General features: G+C 37.1%; 2 protein-coding genes across 3 annotated transcripts in view; both read left to right on the plus strand.

The window, feature by feature from the left end:
• Positions 1 to 627: 627 nt before the first annotated feature.
• On the plus strand, positions 628 to 5471 carry rd3l (RD3 like). Its single transcript, XM_082146550.1, has 3 exons — positions 628 to 1372; positions 2471 to 2740; positions 3061 to 5471. Exons 1-3 carry the CDS (start codon positions 1329 to 1331, stop codon positions 3425 to 3427), a joined length of 681 nt encoding a protein of 226 aa, XP_082002676.1. The 5' UTR covers positions 628 to 1328; the 3' UTR covers positions 3428 to 5471.
• A 2594-nt stretch (positions 5472 to 8065) lies between these two features.
• The window catches only part of ppp1r13bb (protein phosphatase 1, regulatory subunit 13Bb), a 56760-nt gene continuing 47668 nt past the window's right edge, over positions 8066 to 17157 (plus strand). For both annotated transcript variants that reach the window (XM_082146778.1, XM_082146779.1), the window contains exons 1-2: positions 8066 to 9200; positions 9748 to 9842. In XM_082146778.1, coding sequence (XP_082002904.1) covers positions 9834 to 9842 — 9 coding nt within the window. In that variant the 5' untranslated portion in view covers positions 8066 to 9200; positions 9748 to 9833. The remainder of the gene's footprint in view (positions 9201 to 9747; positions 9843 to 17157) is intronic.

Raw genomic sequence — 17157 nt, forward strand, 5'->3', positions numbered from 1 at the left:
ATACATTACACATGTAATCTAAATGAGATTATGGCATATGCACAGGGCAGGTGGTGTAGCCAGCAGTCTGGTGCTTTACCCTGACCTGACCCAGAACCAGAACCAGGTGCTGGGCTGTGATTATGAGTCTCAGAAGACCATCCAGCCTGCAGCCTTCCCAGAGGCCTCCATATGGACACCAACTGCAATCTGTGATGAACGCTTTGTGCACAAATGCTTTTCATCCACATAAATATGGGCATACCATGGTCATACCAAATGCACTGAATGCAGTGTAGGTTACTATGCTTGATTTATTTGTCTCATTAAGATTCACATGCTGCTGAATAAATGATTGTCAAAGAAAACACATATGCTGTGTTTCAGCCAAATGTGAAGTTTAAGACACACAAACATGTCTGTTTATATTTTTTTTTATAAACTCAGGATTAAACATGACAGAATTGTTATCTTCCACCCAAAAATACAGGTTTATTCATCTGTATGTCACATTGTTGAGCAGACCAGGAACTCTGGTTTTGTTCCCTTGTATACTGACATAATTCCCCTTGGCACTGGGTCACATTACATGCTGACACAGGGCACATTTCTTCCAGATAATTTTACTCAGACTGCCACATTGAATTAAATGTTTTACTGTTGAAAACAAGAAGCCTGGACTGATTTAGGCAAGTTTTGAGGCATGAAATTCAGGATGAATTTAATACCATGTGTAAGAGTATATGGAATGATGGGAAGCGGGATGCACACTTCAAACAATTTGCTGTTAGATGAACCAAAATGGTGTGTGTGTGTGTGTGTGTGTGTGTGTGTGTGTGTGTGTGTGTGTGTGTGTGTGTGTGTGTGTGTGTGTGTGTGTGTGTGTGTGTGTGTGTGTGTGTGTGTGTGTGTGTGTGTGTGTGTGTGTGTGTGTGTGTGTGTGTGTGTGTGTGTGTCAGAGTGGGCTGGGTTATCAGAGCAGAGAGATGCGGTGGGCAGGAGAGAGAGAGTCACTCTCTTCATCTCAACTTTGCCCGGCGCAGTCGTCCACACACTGCTGCATGTCACTGGCACACACTCTCTCTCTCTCTCTCTCTCTCTCTCTCTCTCTTCTTTCTGTCTTTGCTTTTCTCCTGATTTTGCTTGTCTGACATTCTTCTTGTACAAGCGCCTTATTTTAGTTTCTCTTACACTCTTCTGCCAGAATAGTTATTTCTTCAGGTTGCTCTTTTCCTTATTATCTGTCCATCTTTCCCCACTTTTGTCAGTATCCTCTAATTTTATATCTGACATTCTGGTTTAATTTACTATTTTTTTTTACATAACCTGGTGCAATTTGATGGTATCAGATGGAGTCAAGGCATCATGGACCTCAACCTCTAAGATCCACAAGGTAAAAAATATCAGTTTAAATGTCATTTATTGTAATTTCCATTCTTTTCTTCGCCTTAACCCATATCCTCTGTGGTGAATCCTTTGGTGGTTATGATCCTTTCCTGTAAATTCTGTTCCATCCATCACCTCTCTGTCAGTCTCCTGTTTCAGTTGTCAACTTTACAATTTTGCCTTGATTTTGTCCCTTTGTACCTGTCCATTTGATTCATATCTATCTTCTCAACAGTTCATTGTCTTTCTCAGAGCTCTATTTGTATCTATCTATCAATGTTTATTCCAAGTTTGTCTTTTCACATCTTTTTTTTTTTTAGGTCACGCACCCTCTTGTTTTGGAACATTTTAGTTGGTTTAAGGTGGTTGTTAGCTGGTCCAAGCTGATTAACTGGTTCAAGCTGGTGATTAGCTGGTCATTCGCTGGTTCAAGCTGGTAGACTTTGGACCACCAACAAACCAGCTACAGTTGGTTTTCCTTGTTTTTTTTTAACAAGGTGACTGCTAACCTTACCTTTTTCACCTTACCTTTAATGAACAACTTGGACCAGCTATAAACCAGCCATCTTCCAAAACACAGCAAGCAACATATGGCTGCTTAGTTTTTTTCAAATGGGCATATAGTTTGAAATTTACCTGGAAACATCAAGAGCATTGTTAGTACTACGCTAAATTGATGTGCATCTGTGAAGTGCATTTTATGCCTGACCGTCAAATAGGCTAGCTTGTTTGCATGGCTTTATAAACTGCCATTCCTTTCTCAACATGACTCAGTTGTTTATCACTGATTATGATGTGTAATTATGTGAATAAGCAATGTTATATATGTTGGTCGACAGAAAAGAATAAGATAAACAAACATGACTGTTCTGCAGATGTTATTAGCATTAGCTTGATGGAGAGAACTGTATGTTGCTGAATTAACTAAACTGCCAGTTGAAGATGTGGAATACAGAGCTTGATGTGATACGGTGTGAAAGACTGTCCACTGAAGACCAAGCTCTTTATGAACGATCACATCTCATTGGCAGGGGATGATCATAGGAGAAAGTCACTTTGGTATACAGCATTTTATCAGCAACATGCTTTCTTATTGCTCATACAGCCCAGCCATGCCTTTAGGTTGGCCCCACACAAATGGATGTGTGACACATGGAGGCCCAGGTCGGATGTTGCTGCGTGAGATGCTTTGGCAGCTGGAGCAAAGAGCTCTTCAGGTTCAAAACCAGTATTGCATCTCCCGTGGCATTCTGGGATACCGTCACGCCCCAGCATACCCAAGCCTGCTTGCCCTTATACCTGCTTCTGAACACCGCCAGCTAGAGCGCCTCTGTGGTCGCATCCCACCCTCACACACTGCCATTGTACTTTCCAGGTAAAACAAGTCCTCTCACTCCTGCTTTGCATGTTAGCTTCCATTTCTTTACATTTTTTCAGCCATTTTTCTAAAATGCTTCTTCAAATGCTAAAAAAAATAAAAATAATAAACATTAAAAAAATGTAGAAGACAAGAAACTGTGCAGAATTATTCTCAAGATTTTAAGTATACAGCAGCTAGTTACATTTGTCACTTCGCAAGTTTGTGTTTGTGCATTCCAGACAGATGTTTGTCTAAATATCAACACCGATGTGATTGCAGTGCTTGTGTGATATTGCTTTAATATTTTACTAAACGTTTTATTGTGGTCCATCAAGGCTCCATGATCTATTGGCCAACAATAACATCCCTCCCTGGGAACTGGTGGGTGTCTTCAAGCAAGTTCTCAGGGACTTCCTGAGGAGACAGGAAGACGGCATGCAGAGACGTCCAGTCCCTTCAGCTCCACCGAATATTCTCTCTGCTCCCAGTCCACCTATAGAGAGTAATGATAGAAACCACATGGCTGGAAATGCATCTAATTCTTTGTCAGAGGAGTCAGGGAATCACAGGGAGGAAATTCCTACCATTTCTAGTTATGTGGATAAACATTTGCGTGCTGCTTGTCCCTACTCTATCCACAGAGATTGGAGTTTGCCCTTTTGCCATCCGTTCGCTTATGAGGCCTACAGCACCACATTGTGAGAGACCTAATGGTAGATCCATCCAACACGATCTCATGGTAATAGAGCGGTGCAGGGATGACGTCAAAACCCAAAAAACTAATTCTCCACTGGTTCCCTCAAGATTTTCCTATAGTGTTTTATAATGGGGGTTTTCAATTTATGAGTAAAATAAAGCCTGTGGTAAACATAACTTAACAATACTTTGACGTTTTGTTCTACAACGTAAATTACACACACTCATACTGAAAAAGCGAATTTTGGAGCAGTTATGTTTATTTTTGAAAATGTATGTTTCTAATTAGTAAGATAAGACAGATTGGGGAGTGAGTGCGTGCAGTTTATGTTGTAGAACAAAACGTCAAAATATCATCAAGTTATGATAATACAGTATTTATTTTAATCATAAATTGAAAACCCCCATTATAAAACCCCATAGGAAAATCTTGGGCTTTGACATCATCCTTGCACCACTCCATTAATAACAATTTTAAGTTTTGGCAAATTAGTGGCTGATTCGTAAGAATTTGTACATTCTCATTCATCCATTTTTGTACGATCTGTTTACACCTAATTGACTGTTAGGATTAGGGGTGGACTTTCAAGCGTACTTTTTTTCATAAATATCATACGAATCACATTGTACAAATTCATGCGAAATCGCCAACTCATAAAATAATTTAGTTTTCTCATGAGATTGGGTTTAAAAGTCTATACGATCATTTTCCATGTCTTTCCTCTTTGCAAGTTCCCTAGTTCTCAGACACAGATCTACACTTCCAACATCAAAAAATCTAATCCTGCGCAGCAGTTTAAGTAAATTAGACTGATTAAAAGTGATTAACATGAAAATGATGTGGTGTGATGTTTAAACTTGGAAGATAAACCATAAACTTTTTGTAATTGATCAATAAGATGGGGAAAAAAGTAGCTACTTTTCAATTTAAAACTTTTTAAAAATGTTAAAAAATCACCAACAACAACAATCATAATAATAATTCAAAATGAATAATTATAAAGAATGTATTATTCTTGTTTTTGTTGTTTTTAATAATATAATGTGTTTATATAGACTACTTTTTATATACTTTTATGGTATTTTTTAGGAACTTTTTAACAGCCCCTGGTCACTATGAATTTTTTTTTTAAACAAGAACTGCATAATAATTCTTCAAAAAAACTTTACTTTTGTGTTTAATGGACAAAATAAAAGCATAAAAATATCAGCATACAGTATGACATGAGAGTGAGGAAATAATGAAAATTTTCTTCCTGATCCTTTAATATTATTAGAACTATTCCTTTAATGCTATTGTCTCACTTTAGAATTGCTTTTGCATTTGTGTACATTTGTTTTTCTAATTCAAATTAAATTTTTTCTTTGTGCTTCAGCTTTCCAGGTTCCATTGCTATAATGACTGATCAAACTGAAAGTAGCACACACTATACACCCACAGCAGTCAACCCAGATATCCAGTCTAATCTGTCATTTTTTCAGAGTTATATTTCTGGATTACAGAGCAGAGATTAGCCTGAGGGGAGAGGATTGCACCACTGCCTTTGCGCATCAGTGGTCCTTCTTGCATGTACCCATGAACTACCTAGTACTCTCACCTCTCCCATGCATTTCACATCACAGATACAATCTAATATTCTCTGCTTGTTGATTTATTGTGTTGTGACAGAACTGTGTTTTTTCATGTAGCATGGACTGAATGTGGCAAAGTATAGGTTTGGTAATTGTCTACAGTGAGAGGGCTGATCATAAAGCTTCCATCTTAGCAGTGTTATTTACTCTTGACTGCTGAATAACTGTTGGGCCAGACAAAGTGAAGTTCTCTTAATGGAGTCTGTGATCATCAACACAATAGCCTGCAGATGCAATATTGTCTTTAATCACATTTTTCTCTGCTAATGACTTTGTTGTTGTTGTGATTTTGTGTGAATTGTCTCCAAAATGCAATATGCTTGTTCCGTTTTATTTATTTCCTTCTGAACCCTGCAAGTGTTATTGTTCTCTTCAGTCTGTCCATTGCTGTTAAAATGTCTACACAATTAAAGTTTACCAAAACAATCAATCAATCAATCAATCAATCAATCAATCAATCAATCAATCAATCAATCAATCAATCAATCAATCAATCAATCAATCAATCAATCAATCAATCATCTATCTATCTATCTATCTATCTATCTATCTATCTATCTATCTATCTATCTATCTATCTATCTATCTATCTATCTATCTATCTATCTATCTATCTATCTTGAAATTATTTCTGATCTGTACTACAATTCTGTCAGGAGGACCATATTGTCAAATACGATTGACAATTAGCTTACGGTTAGGATTGACTCCCTGCGCATCCATGCAGCCTATAGCATGGATAAGAGCGAGGAGAGCAGCAATAACCCCCCTTAGGGTATATAGAACAGAACCAGCATGAATATATTGCAGATATCATTAATTAATTTTAATGCTCAACATAATTTGAGAATTTTAGTCTAATTCAGGGTTAATCAGAATGCCAAATCCTGACTGACAAGAGGAGGAGCTGGGGATGGAGGAGTGAATTGGCTCCTGAGAAACGCGATAGCTGTTGATAATGCTGAAGGAGCTTATACATGAATACAGTGATAGGCGTCATATTCCTATAGGTAGACGTGGATCAGCTAAGTCAGCTGATGCAAGCTTGACTAACGTGACCTGCCAGAACTGACGCTATGCTTAATATATTCAAAGGCTTTTGCTGTTCTTTTTTATCAGAGAAATACTTCAATAATTTAGATAGTGTAGCCTATTTATTTGTGGACTTTCAAAACAAAGTAAGAGATCAAGTGGTCTAATAATATTTTCTAACACCTAACATTTTATTACGTCTAATTAAAAATCCAGTGTTTTATCTAAAAAGGTCTATCGATAAGAGACTATAAGGAGAACGAGAAATAAATTGAAGTGTTACAAAAATACATTCGTCACATTTGGACTTTTATTTTGATTCCGGGGCTTTTAATTACAAAGCGGAAACCTACAGAGATCTTCCGCCACTACATCTCTGTTGAGCTATCGCTGCTGTACAGTGACCTTCTCCGTGTGGTCCAGTGTACTTATATATTAGAGGTGAGTTCATTTGCTGATAATAAATGCTATATGATTTCAGTGTGCATAGTTTAAATAATCACTGACCATTTCAAGCAGATTCACTATCGTTTAAGCCATACTTTTTTCGTTTATTGGACCGTATATGACCAGGCCTTTCTAAGCGCCTTTAATGAATCAACATCGAAAATCGACTCTCCGCAAGGTTGACATCTAAATGGCACACTTGAATCGAGGCAAATGTTTTATAGTCTCAAATTTGTCCCAGTATTGGACTGTGAATAGTCCAGTTCTTTTCGCGATTCAAGTTAACTTCATACTGAATTGAACTCGCCTTATTCTGATAGTGACAAACTGATAATGTTTTTGCTCTTTTTGTACTTAAAATTCTCCGTATTTATTTATTTTTATTTTATTTTTTCATTTGAATTGGTCCTTGAATTTATGCCCTTGAAAGTACTGTTTGTGTCCGGTTGCTCTGTTGGGTTTTTTTTATAACACGTAATTTGAATGACACATATAAATAAAAATATGCACATTCAAACATATGTTTGGTAATAGTGCATATTTTTGAAGCCTTCTAGACAAATGTTCATACATCTTTATGTTTTGATCACTAGATGGCAGGTGGTGCATTCGCTGGCTGGTGGACTAAGGTGGCCCCCTACTACACCAAGGCATACCAGGAGATGTGGGTTGGTGTAGGAATCATGACTTTAATGTACTACAAACTTTCATATGGAGGTGAGAGGTCAAGTTTATTGAAGAGGTCTTCAGTAGTGTATGCACACATCTATGGTTCCATGAAGAACATTTACACCTATAGAACCTTTCCATTCTGCAAAAAATCTTTATAGTGGAAAAATGTTATTTAGATTTTTTTTAAGTGTTATTCACACTACTTTTTCAGTTCTTTTAAGGGATAAACCATAAGGGTAACACAAATGGTTCTATGGCATCACTCTGAAAACACCTTTATTTTTAAGACTGTACTGTCAACATGGCGTGAACCTGTATTTATTTTGGTACACAATATAATTATGTACTATGTAAACATTATTTATGCCACAATGTATAATTAAATTATGTCTAGTGTAATAATCATATGCATAATCGGTTATGATTATATGATGAACTGGGCCCATGTTGATAGACAATTTGTTACACAATATATTCAGAAACTAAATTTCTTGTGATGTGTACAAGGCAAAACATTTTATTTTAAGAGCTTGCAAAAGTTATTGTTAAAGTATTAATTATAGCATTGTTGTTTTGCAGGAAAGAAGAAAGCAGTGCAGTCAAGTAAGTATTAACTTTTTAATTTTTTACATTTTCAGTATCATGATTTTTACTCAAACTTTGATAAAACATGAAAAAGTTTAAACGTTCCTCAAATATTTTAATATTTAAGTATAGTTAATATAAGTATAGTTTTAACTTAAAAAAAATATATATAAAAAAATATATATAAATAGAAAGGGCCTTATTTATGGGGCATATATAGAAACTTTGGGGATCTAGCATGACTTTCCTTTTCTCACAGAGCCCTCCCACTGATTGGACCACCGGAGTGTCATTCCCCATGTCTTCTCTGTAAATCGTCCCCCAAGGAGCTTCACCTGGATATCTGTATTTTGTTTTTTGGAAACAATAAAATGATTAATTTGGATCACAATATGGAAAACTCACTGCCTTGTTGTCTTTCACTCTGTCTTGCAGGAAATTCATATCGCCAAACATGAAACTGTTTGATTGTTAACTTATGAAATTAAACTATTAAAAAAAAGTCCTGCCAAAAGTTTTTTTTGTCAGTCCTTGAAAAACATTTTTGTTGGGCAGAGACAAATCAAGTCTCTTCTTTAAGCTGATGTTAAATTCCACCAAAAAAATGCCTATTTACAATATTTTGCATGTGGAGTTTTATTGTTTTTGTTAGCAGTTTAGAATCACATTTTGTCATGTTTTGTAGTTAATATGTAGTTCATGTTATTGATCAGTAGTGGGTGTTAGAGGACTTCTGCATCTTCTGCATACAAATTTGAATTTCTTAACCCTTTCTCAATTATACATAAAACTCTAAACATACCATTTAAAATTATACATTGCAATATTTGTAACTGGAAACTACTGAGTGAATGAGTGAAAGTATTGAACGTTTCCAATGAGTATGCCATGTTGCTTTGAATTTAGCATTAAACACTAGCAAGTAATGCCACTTTTAAAATAACCAACGTCTACCCCATTAATGTGACTCATTGAGAAAATACGGGCGTAGTATAGCCTCTTTTTAAGTTTCATCACTTAAGAGATTTTAATGACTACACATCCAAACATCCATAAGTCACTATGCTCCACATTCCTGTCATTCCAGCTCTGCGCGTGCCATCATTGATTTAACACAACAGCGCGAGTAGCTTATATTCGCCTCAGCCAGTCCGGGCGGGCAGTATTGTATTCCTTTTGTTTTCGTCCTTTAAAAGGTATTATGGCAATATCTGACTTCATTTAGATGAATAAGCGTGTTCTGATTTCGTTTCCATTCGCTTCACGTACTGGAGTGTTTTACCTGGCTTCGGCTAGCAGGCTAACTAGTTTAGCTATCTCGCGAGTTAATCGATACCCAGCTGCTCAAGAATACGAGGAACACCTCATGTGTCGTTTCTAAAAGGTTATGGCATATGTGTACTCGTGACACGTGAGTATAATGCAGTTTTAACCACCGCCGATGTGTTTTCTTAATGTTTGTTAACATTTAACGTTACTGTACAGCGAGATGTTTTGTTTCAGTGCTAACGTTAAACTGGCTAGCAGATGTGAGAACTGGTAGAATGAACAGGGCGATAGAGGAAAGCTCCTTAAAATAAACGTCTATAAATGTGATAAAGATTGATTGAGTTGATTTAAACCATTTGTTTTGAGTTTTAACACACCGATGTAAGAGTGAGGAGAGAGAGTTACGGGCTCTCAGTGGGTGTATTAGGAACACCCAACATCTGCCATTTCTACACACACAACCAGCTGATATTCCAGTTTAGCGAGATTCTTTTAAAGCTTCTCTTTAATTTTTCTTGCTCAGCTAACGGAGATAAATGTGACTACCTTTGCGAATAACGTCAACGTTTAATCAAAGTAAAATAACACGATGTGCTGAGCAGTGGCCTGTTTGGCCTGTATTTGTTGGTGTTGTGGACATTCGTGTGTCAGTGACAGTGCAAGTGAAGTTGTTCTCCTGCTGTACAAAGGGGCTGTGATCTCGGGTTGGACCTTGTGGATGTTGTGAAAGGCAAAGTGAAGCTGAAGACCAGATGTTCCTCTGACACTAGCAAAGATGATGCCTGTGAGTATCCCTTCTCTTATTTTGTCAGAAATGAGTTACAACAACGCAGTTTGTTTACATAATACAATATGGTTCACGTGGCGAGGCATAACTGTGATTCTTATAGCAGTGTAGTTAAACATGTTAGCCCACATCACTACATTTTCTTTGTTTATTGCATAGTACAGTATAGTGGTTCAAAACACTGACAGTAGTTTGAATTTTGATTTGTTGAGAAAGGTGTGGGTTTCCTAGAGCCATGCCAGGGGATTCATAATTGGCTAATTTTGAAAAAGCTGTTTATGCTAATAAATAGGGTTTAAGATGGGAATATCCTAAGTGCAAGAACATGTGCCTCATGCTGTGCTGTTTGAACTCCACTGATCATTTAGTTTTTTAAATACAAAACCTCTTTTTGAGATTGAAAACAATGAGTCAAAACAGATCGGTTTGAAATTTATTTTTGTGACAAGGCTTTTGTTCATCCTTTGCGAAGGAACTCCCTTTTCTCTATTCTTTCCATGTACTAATTGCGGCTATTAGTTTAATGATGTTGATGCGCAGTTGCTCATTAAGAGAACGTTTTTTATTTATTTTTTCTTTCAGCCTAATGCATCAGTAGTTTCCAGTAATGCAAAGTCATTATTGATATTGACATATTTGTTTCCCTTCCTTAATTCTCAAAGGGTCTCAAAATCGGAGTAGATAGATATAGGCTAGTATTAGATATACCGCAATTGATGTTTATTTATTCATGATTTTACTGCTCCTTTTTATTTCCACTTTGAACACAATTCCAGTGAAGGATGAAAATCCGTATTATCTTTTATTATCCGCTTTAAAATGTGAGAATTTGTTTTTAGGCAACATGATTGTTTACAAAGACTTTTAGTATCAGGTCATTTTTATTTGTTTCTCGCTTTACATCATCTCATTTGTTTCAAAACTGCTTCACAGAAAATCATTGGGTTGTCACAACCTCTTAGATCTAGCAGGTGAATTACTCTGAGATCACATATTAACTCTAAAGGAAGCATTAAACATTAACTTTGTTAAGCACATTTAACCCACAATGTTTTACATTTATCAACAAAATAGTATTTTGTGACCTTGATTTTGCCTTTTGCTGCCACCTCTACAGATGTTGATCATCTGAGCAATTATTAGTTTATCACAGCGCAAGTAATCCCTACCAACCACAGGTCCCACCTGTTTGTTTGTTTCTTATTCCACTGACAAATCAAAATGCAATAATTACATGTACCTACGCCTAGTAACCCAAGCATGTGCAGATTATGCACATGTTTACGTCTTTCCCCCTGATGTGTCCAGTTCTCAAGCAGAATGTTTTAGCAGAAAGCACAGATTGTTATGATTTCTGTCCTTTGACATCTGGATAAGATCATGTTTTGCTGTAGCGTAGAAGGAATTTGATATGTTGCAAGTTGCAACTAAACAAAACAACAGTAAAATGTGATTGCACTGATTTGGATTATAGAGCGAAAAGATGTGTTCCGGCCTGCCTCGTAGATATAAGTGGCCTAGGTATTGATGGTGGGTGGGAGGGAGCCTAATCTCAGTATCCTTGTGCCTGCCTATAAAGTGAAAAAAGCACACATTTGTTTTGGAGGACCTGGCCTTTTCAACAGTAGGCAGCAGATAGGAGGACTCTCAAGGCTCAGGTTGACTTTTTTTCATGTTATCACACAGTTGAGCGCACAAGCCTTTCAAAGTGTACTCCGTAATTGACCTTTCTTTTCAAGCGCATCACTTGCACATGCGTTGTTGTCCATGCATAAGTCCACATGGACACACAAATCAAGCTGCATGTAGTCCACATTAGTGGACTGTAATAGAGCTGCACGATTCGGGATAAATTGTCAACCACGTTTTTTGTATAAAATAGAGATCACGTTTCTTCCATGATTCTGAATAGACAACTAAACAAAATAACTTTTAATTTGCTAGAGGTTCTGACAAAATGTTAAGTGTTGCAGTCTGTTTAAATGATTTGAAAGAATTATAAAATAAAATAAATGGTTTAAATGAACGATTCAATGACTCGCTCATAAAGACGTAACTTGTTTCATGACTGGATGAATCAGCATTTTTGAATGACTCTCTTAAATGAATGATTCAATGACAAATACATTTTGTCTAGACTATTTATTTCTGTCAATAGGGGGTCATTTCTCACCCCCTATAACGGTGTAATTGATACAATCTTTATTTGAGGCGTCAAGTTACTTTCAAATGGTAATTTGCTCTATTATGATCAATTCTGTAGACACCAATGTTTATATCTGAACTATAAACTTTTATCCCAGTACTTCTGTGATAATTTGAATTATTGTAACAGAAATAATGATACTGTGTGGTTGAAAAGACTGTTTGTGAAGCTGTTTCATACCTATACATGACAACTGCTCTCTCTCTGGGTCTGTGGCAGTTTAAAAGCAGATTTGAATGTTCTGCTGTGATCTTCAATGTCAAAGGTTGTGTGGACTTCGTTGGTGTTTGAATCGAGATTGTGATCTTTTAACGATTAATCATGCAACTCTAGACTAATTATAAATTCTGTAGAGACTGTCTCCGAGCTGGAGCAGAACACGAACAAGAGAAGTATACTTTGGGCTCAACTGTGCTTTTGTGAGTGGTATATGATTGTAAGGTTGTTTTAAACAGAAGTTTCATCAACTGTTATGATGGCCATGAAATGCACTCATTGTCCCAGAGGGTATTAGAAAGCAAGGTTGTCTTCCCGTTAGTGTTGTCAAAAGACCCGGTACTTCGGTACCAAGTCGGTACTAATTTTTTTTAAACGTCACGGTACCAGGTTTTCTCAAACCCGGTACTTGATGCGCGTGCATGCCCGAAGCGCGTGCAGTTGCGTCCTCTTCATAAAAGCGCTGATGGCGATCGGCGGTGCTGCTGCTGATGTGGTGCTGATGTTTTTGCGCGTGCAGATACGTTATTTCAAATGGCGCTCGTAAAGCGCGCTCATAATAGAAGCGGCGCGCTCGCTTTTCCATGTGCGTTCATGGATGCATAGCAACGACAGACGCCACGGGAGTACAAACGCTTGTGCGAACTGCGCTCTCCATGATGACGAGGAAGTGTGACATAGGCCTATTAATTGATTTCTAGCCCTTGCATTAGCTTTACTACTAGATATATTTATGGAGATGAGAAATAAAAAGCCGTCATTAATATCAGTCCGTCAGAAAAGCAGTTCTAGTCTTATTCTTGGCTGGATAACTCTAGCAGGTTTAAAAAGCCCTTTTAAAGTTAAATATGAATACAGTTTTGGATTAAATAAAAGTATAGTCAGTCAAATAAAACATATTTTATCTCCTGTATAGTTTGGTAATGCTACAATAAGATACCATTCATTAACATAATTTAATGCGTTATCTAACATAACACATTGAGTGAACAATATATTTTTACAACATGAATTAATGTTTGTGAATGTTATTTAATACAAAACACTTGATTGGTCATGTTTGTTCACTTCATTCATTGTGCATTAAATAATATTAACAGAAATAATGTTAACTTTTGATTTTAAAAATGTATTTTTAAATTAACCCCTAAAGGAGAATAATTGCGACAGTATATAACTATTGTTTTTTTTGTTAGGTCATTTTATCTAATGTTATCTAACAAATGGAATCTTATTGTAAACTGTTTTTAATACTACAGTTTCCATCTTTGTGATATACACTTATATAATTATGTCAATTTAATCTAAATTAAGCTTTGGTACCGAAATTGGTACCGAGAACCGTGGATTTTCACTGGTATCGGTACCGAATACAGAAATTTTGGTACATGACAACACTACTTCCCGTCAAACCCTGAACTCTCGTTTGATTAACCCAAACCTTGCTTACTCAAGGTATGTATGCTGGTTCTAAAAATACGTCCTGAAGTAACTTCAGCCAACCCAGATTGTTCATGGTTTAACACACAAGACATTCTCAACAGAGCGACGTATCGACGAGCCATCATGGAAACGGATGCTAAGAAAAAGTGTGCCATACTACTTATGAATCTACTAATCAGAACTATATTGTTTGTTGGATGCTAATTATATAATAAAAAGAAAGACTAATTAAACTAAATAACACTTTGTGCTTGCAAAGATAACATGGCCATACAAGTTTTTTTATGTTTTGTCATTTTGCCTCCACGTTGCTTAAAAGGTAAGATATATCGGTAACATTTTACAATAATGTTCATTTGTTAACATTAGTTAACTACCTTAGTCAACATGAACTAATAATGCTCAATACTTCTTCAGCATTTATTAGTCTTAATTAATATTAATTTCAATATTTACTGATATGTTATTAAAATCAAAGGTTGTATTTTTGTTAACATTAGTTAAAGGGTAACGAAACCCTAAAACAACTTTTTTTTAGTTAATGATCTGTAAGACTGGGGCTTTATTAATGCTGTTCATTGATTCATACATTTTTTATGACATTTGGGTATAAAGTTTTAATTCTGCAATATATGGTGTAAAAACCTTTAAGTTGAATGGTGGCTACTGCAGTTGAATTTTCCTATTGGAAGTTGTGGTTCCCTGTGACGTAAGAGGGCACCAGCTCACCACGCCCTTGCCTACAGAGATGCCCCCCCCCTATATATGTTGGGAAAATGTTCACCCTCACTTGAAACATCCAATCGCAAGGACTATTGAAATGGCTGAATTTTGAATGCAAATTCTTGTTATGTTTTGTTAAAGTAATGTGGAGTGTCTGCTCTACCTAATTTGACTTTTTACAGGCTATTTGTTAGAATATTTGATTGGTTTGCTTTTAGCTTAATTGCAAAATCGGCTTTTAGGTACCACACCATTCATTTTCTACTTATTGATTTAAACTCTAGCCTCAATTGTTTACTGTTGAAAGCATGATTAGATCCGCAGCTGCTTTCAAACAAAGGATGTTAGGTTCGGTTTCCTGCATGCTGAAGCCCCTACACCTTCTCCCTATGCTGATGTTGGCATTGTTAATGTTAGCTACAGCCGCTAAGCTGCCTGTGCTGCAATTGGCTGACAGCCATGGAAACAGCCAAATGAGGAGTAAACGGCAAACTCACAGCAGGGTGTGGTTGAGTTCAGCATAAGTTTAGAGCTGTACATTAGATTATGGTCCTATATTTTTATGCCTGCTTGACTTTTTGTATGTAAAACCAGGGGCTAAACAGGTGTGCAAAAACCTGCTACACAGAGTGAGTGATGAAGAATAGTGTTGTCAAGATAACAAAATTATGTCTTCGATACAATACCTGTCTAAAATATCTTGATGATGATAATGCTGAAATGATACCATGGCAAAAACCTAAAACAACAGGAAAAATAATTGAAAAATAGTTTACAGAACATGGAACTTAAAATTCTTTGTTTTAGTTATTAATTTAAACAAGATAAGAGAGGTGTTCGCAACATTGATACAAGGATCAAGCCAAATTAAAGTTATTAGTGCCCTCAACTGCCTCAAACTCTGATGGTGAAAAAAGTTTGCTTGACACAAATCACACTCGTTTGACATCTATTTGAGGGCTTGAGCATCATGAAGGATAATCATGTTATCAATCACATTCTGTCATTGATTTTGTTTACGTTCACTTAAGACACGGAATACTTGCTAATACGGGAATTTTGACATTTATTCTGTGTGTATTTGACCAGTTAAGTGCAATAGAGAACTGAATTCTGGACAGCCATTGTGGATTTCTGCTGCTTCGAATGCACTTTGCACGCATCAGGTGTGTTAGACAGTGCTAGCATCGCTTTGAGTTTTTGTCCCGTTTTCTCATTCATCCATTTTTCTATATTGTTCTAAAGTGACAATAACTTGAAGCAGTGCAGTGCCTCATGGATATATTTACATACCAGCTATCTAATATGAGAGGACTAAATGTTTGGCACGCCCAGTGTGCCTGGAGGGAGTGGAAGAAGATCACTTATTCTTTGTCTTCTTTAGAATAATAGACATCTCCAGTCTACTTAAATGAACTGTGAGAAAGCTGTTTTCCCATAGTCAGCCTCTTAGAAACCGTACAGGACTCTCAAATTAAGACTGTGATGAAGAGCCTACATGCCATTTGGATCGCAAGAGACATCCTCCATGACCTAGATTGCTCTATCATACTGGGAATGCAGATGCATGATGGGAAATGCCTACATATGTACTGCCTAGTGGCTATTTGTATCAAGAGAACTAGAGCAATGTCTAAGCCAAGGATCAGAGTAGATGAGATCTAAGAGCATACTTCATCAAACCTCAGTAGAGGTCAAAGATGCACAGACTCATGAGACACGTTCCCAAACGCTCCGGTTGTGTATACAATAAAGCACTTTAATTGTCCACTGTTTACTGAAGAGCGCCCTATGCTAGCAGTGTGCTGGAAACAGGGTCACTGATGCATTTCAGAACCTGCGCCAGGGTCTCTATGGATTGTCTTAGTGAGCAGGCAGAGTGCTGGTTGTGAAAAAGTGATGAGTTTGTTTACTCCCTTTGCCTGCCACACCATTTAATAGCTCCTGTGGGTAAATTTAGCAGCTCTGATACATCGGTGCAATGCTAGATATTAATAAAACAAAATAGCAAACACACAGCAGCTCTGATGTTTTATTTTGATAGCGAGTTTTAAAGAGAGAGATTACAGATCGGTGGCACCATTTTGCACACTTAATAGTGCTCTTTTTATCTTTTTTTTTTTTTAACCTTGTCAATTAGGGGTGTGCATCAGGCATTACATTATGACCACCTTCCTAATATTGTGTTGGTCCCCCTTTTGCTGCCAAAACAGCCCTGACCCATCGTGGCATCGACATCCCACAGATGCTCGATTGGATTGAGATCTGGGGAATTTGGAGGCCAAGTCAACACCTCAAACCCGTTGTTGTGCTCCTCAAACCATTCCTGAACCATTTTTGCAAACTGCGATGCACTGCGTATTCTGACACCTTTCTATCAGAACCAGCATTAACTTCTTGAGCAATTTGAGATACAGTAGCTTGTTTGTTGGATCGGACCACACGGGTCAGCCTTCGCTCCCCACGTGCATCAATGAGCCTTGGCCGCCCATGACCCTGTCGCCGGGTCACCACTGTTGCTTTCTTGGACCACTTTTGATAGATACTGACCACTGCAGACCGGGAACACCCACAAGAGCTGCATCACAATTTGGCCCTTGTGAAACTCGCTCAAATTCTTATGCTTGCCCATTTTTCCTGCTTCTTACACATCAACTATAAGGACAAAATGTTCACTTGCTGCCTAATATATATCCCACCCACTAAAAGGTGCCGTGATGAAGA

Source organism: Leuciscus leuciscus (assembly GCF_965113295.1).
Source record: "Leuciscus leuciscus genome assembly, chromosome: 19".
Taxonomy (NCBI): Eukaryota; Metazoa; Chordata; class Actinopteri; order Cypriniformes; family Leuciscidae; genus Leuciscus; species Leuciscus leuciscus.

Coding starts and splice junctions, on each gene's coding strand:
- rd3l (XM_082146550.1), top strand. CDS start 1,329: ATGGAGTCAAGGCATCATGGACCTCAACCTCTAAGATCCACAAG. Junction 1,373..2,470: donor CAACCTCTAAGATCCACAAG/GTAAAAAATATC, acceptor TTGCTCATACAG/CCCAGCCATGCCTTTAGGTT. Junction 2,741..3,060: donor ACTGCCATTGTACTTTCCAG/GTAAAACAAGTC, acceptor TGGTCCATCAAG/GCTCCATGATCTATTGGCCA.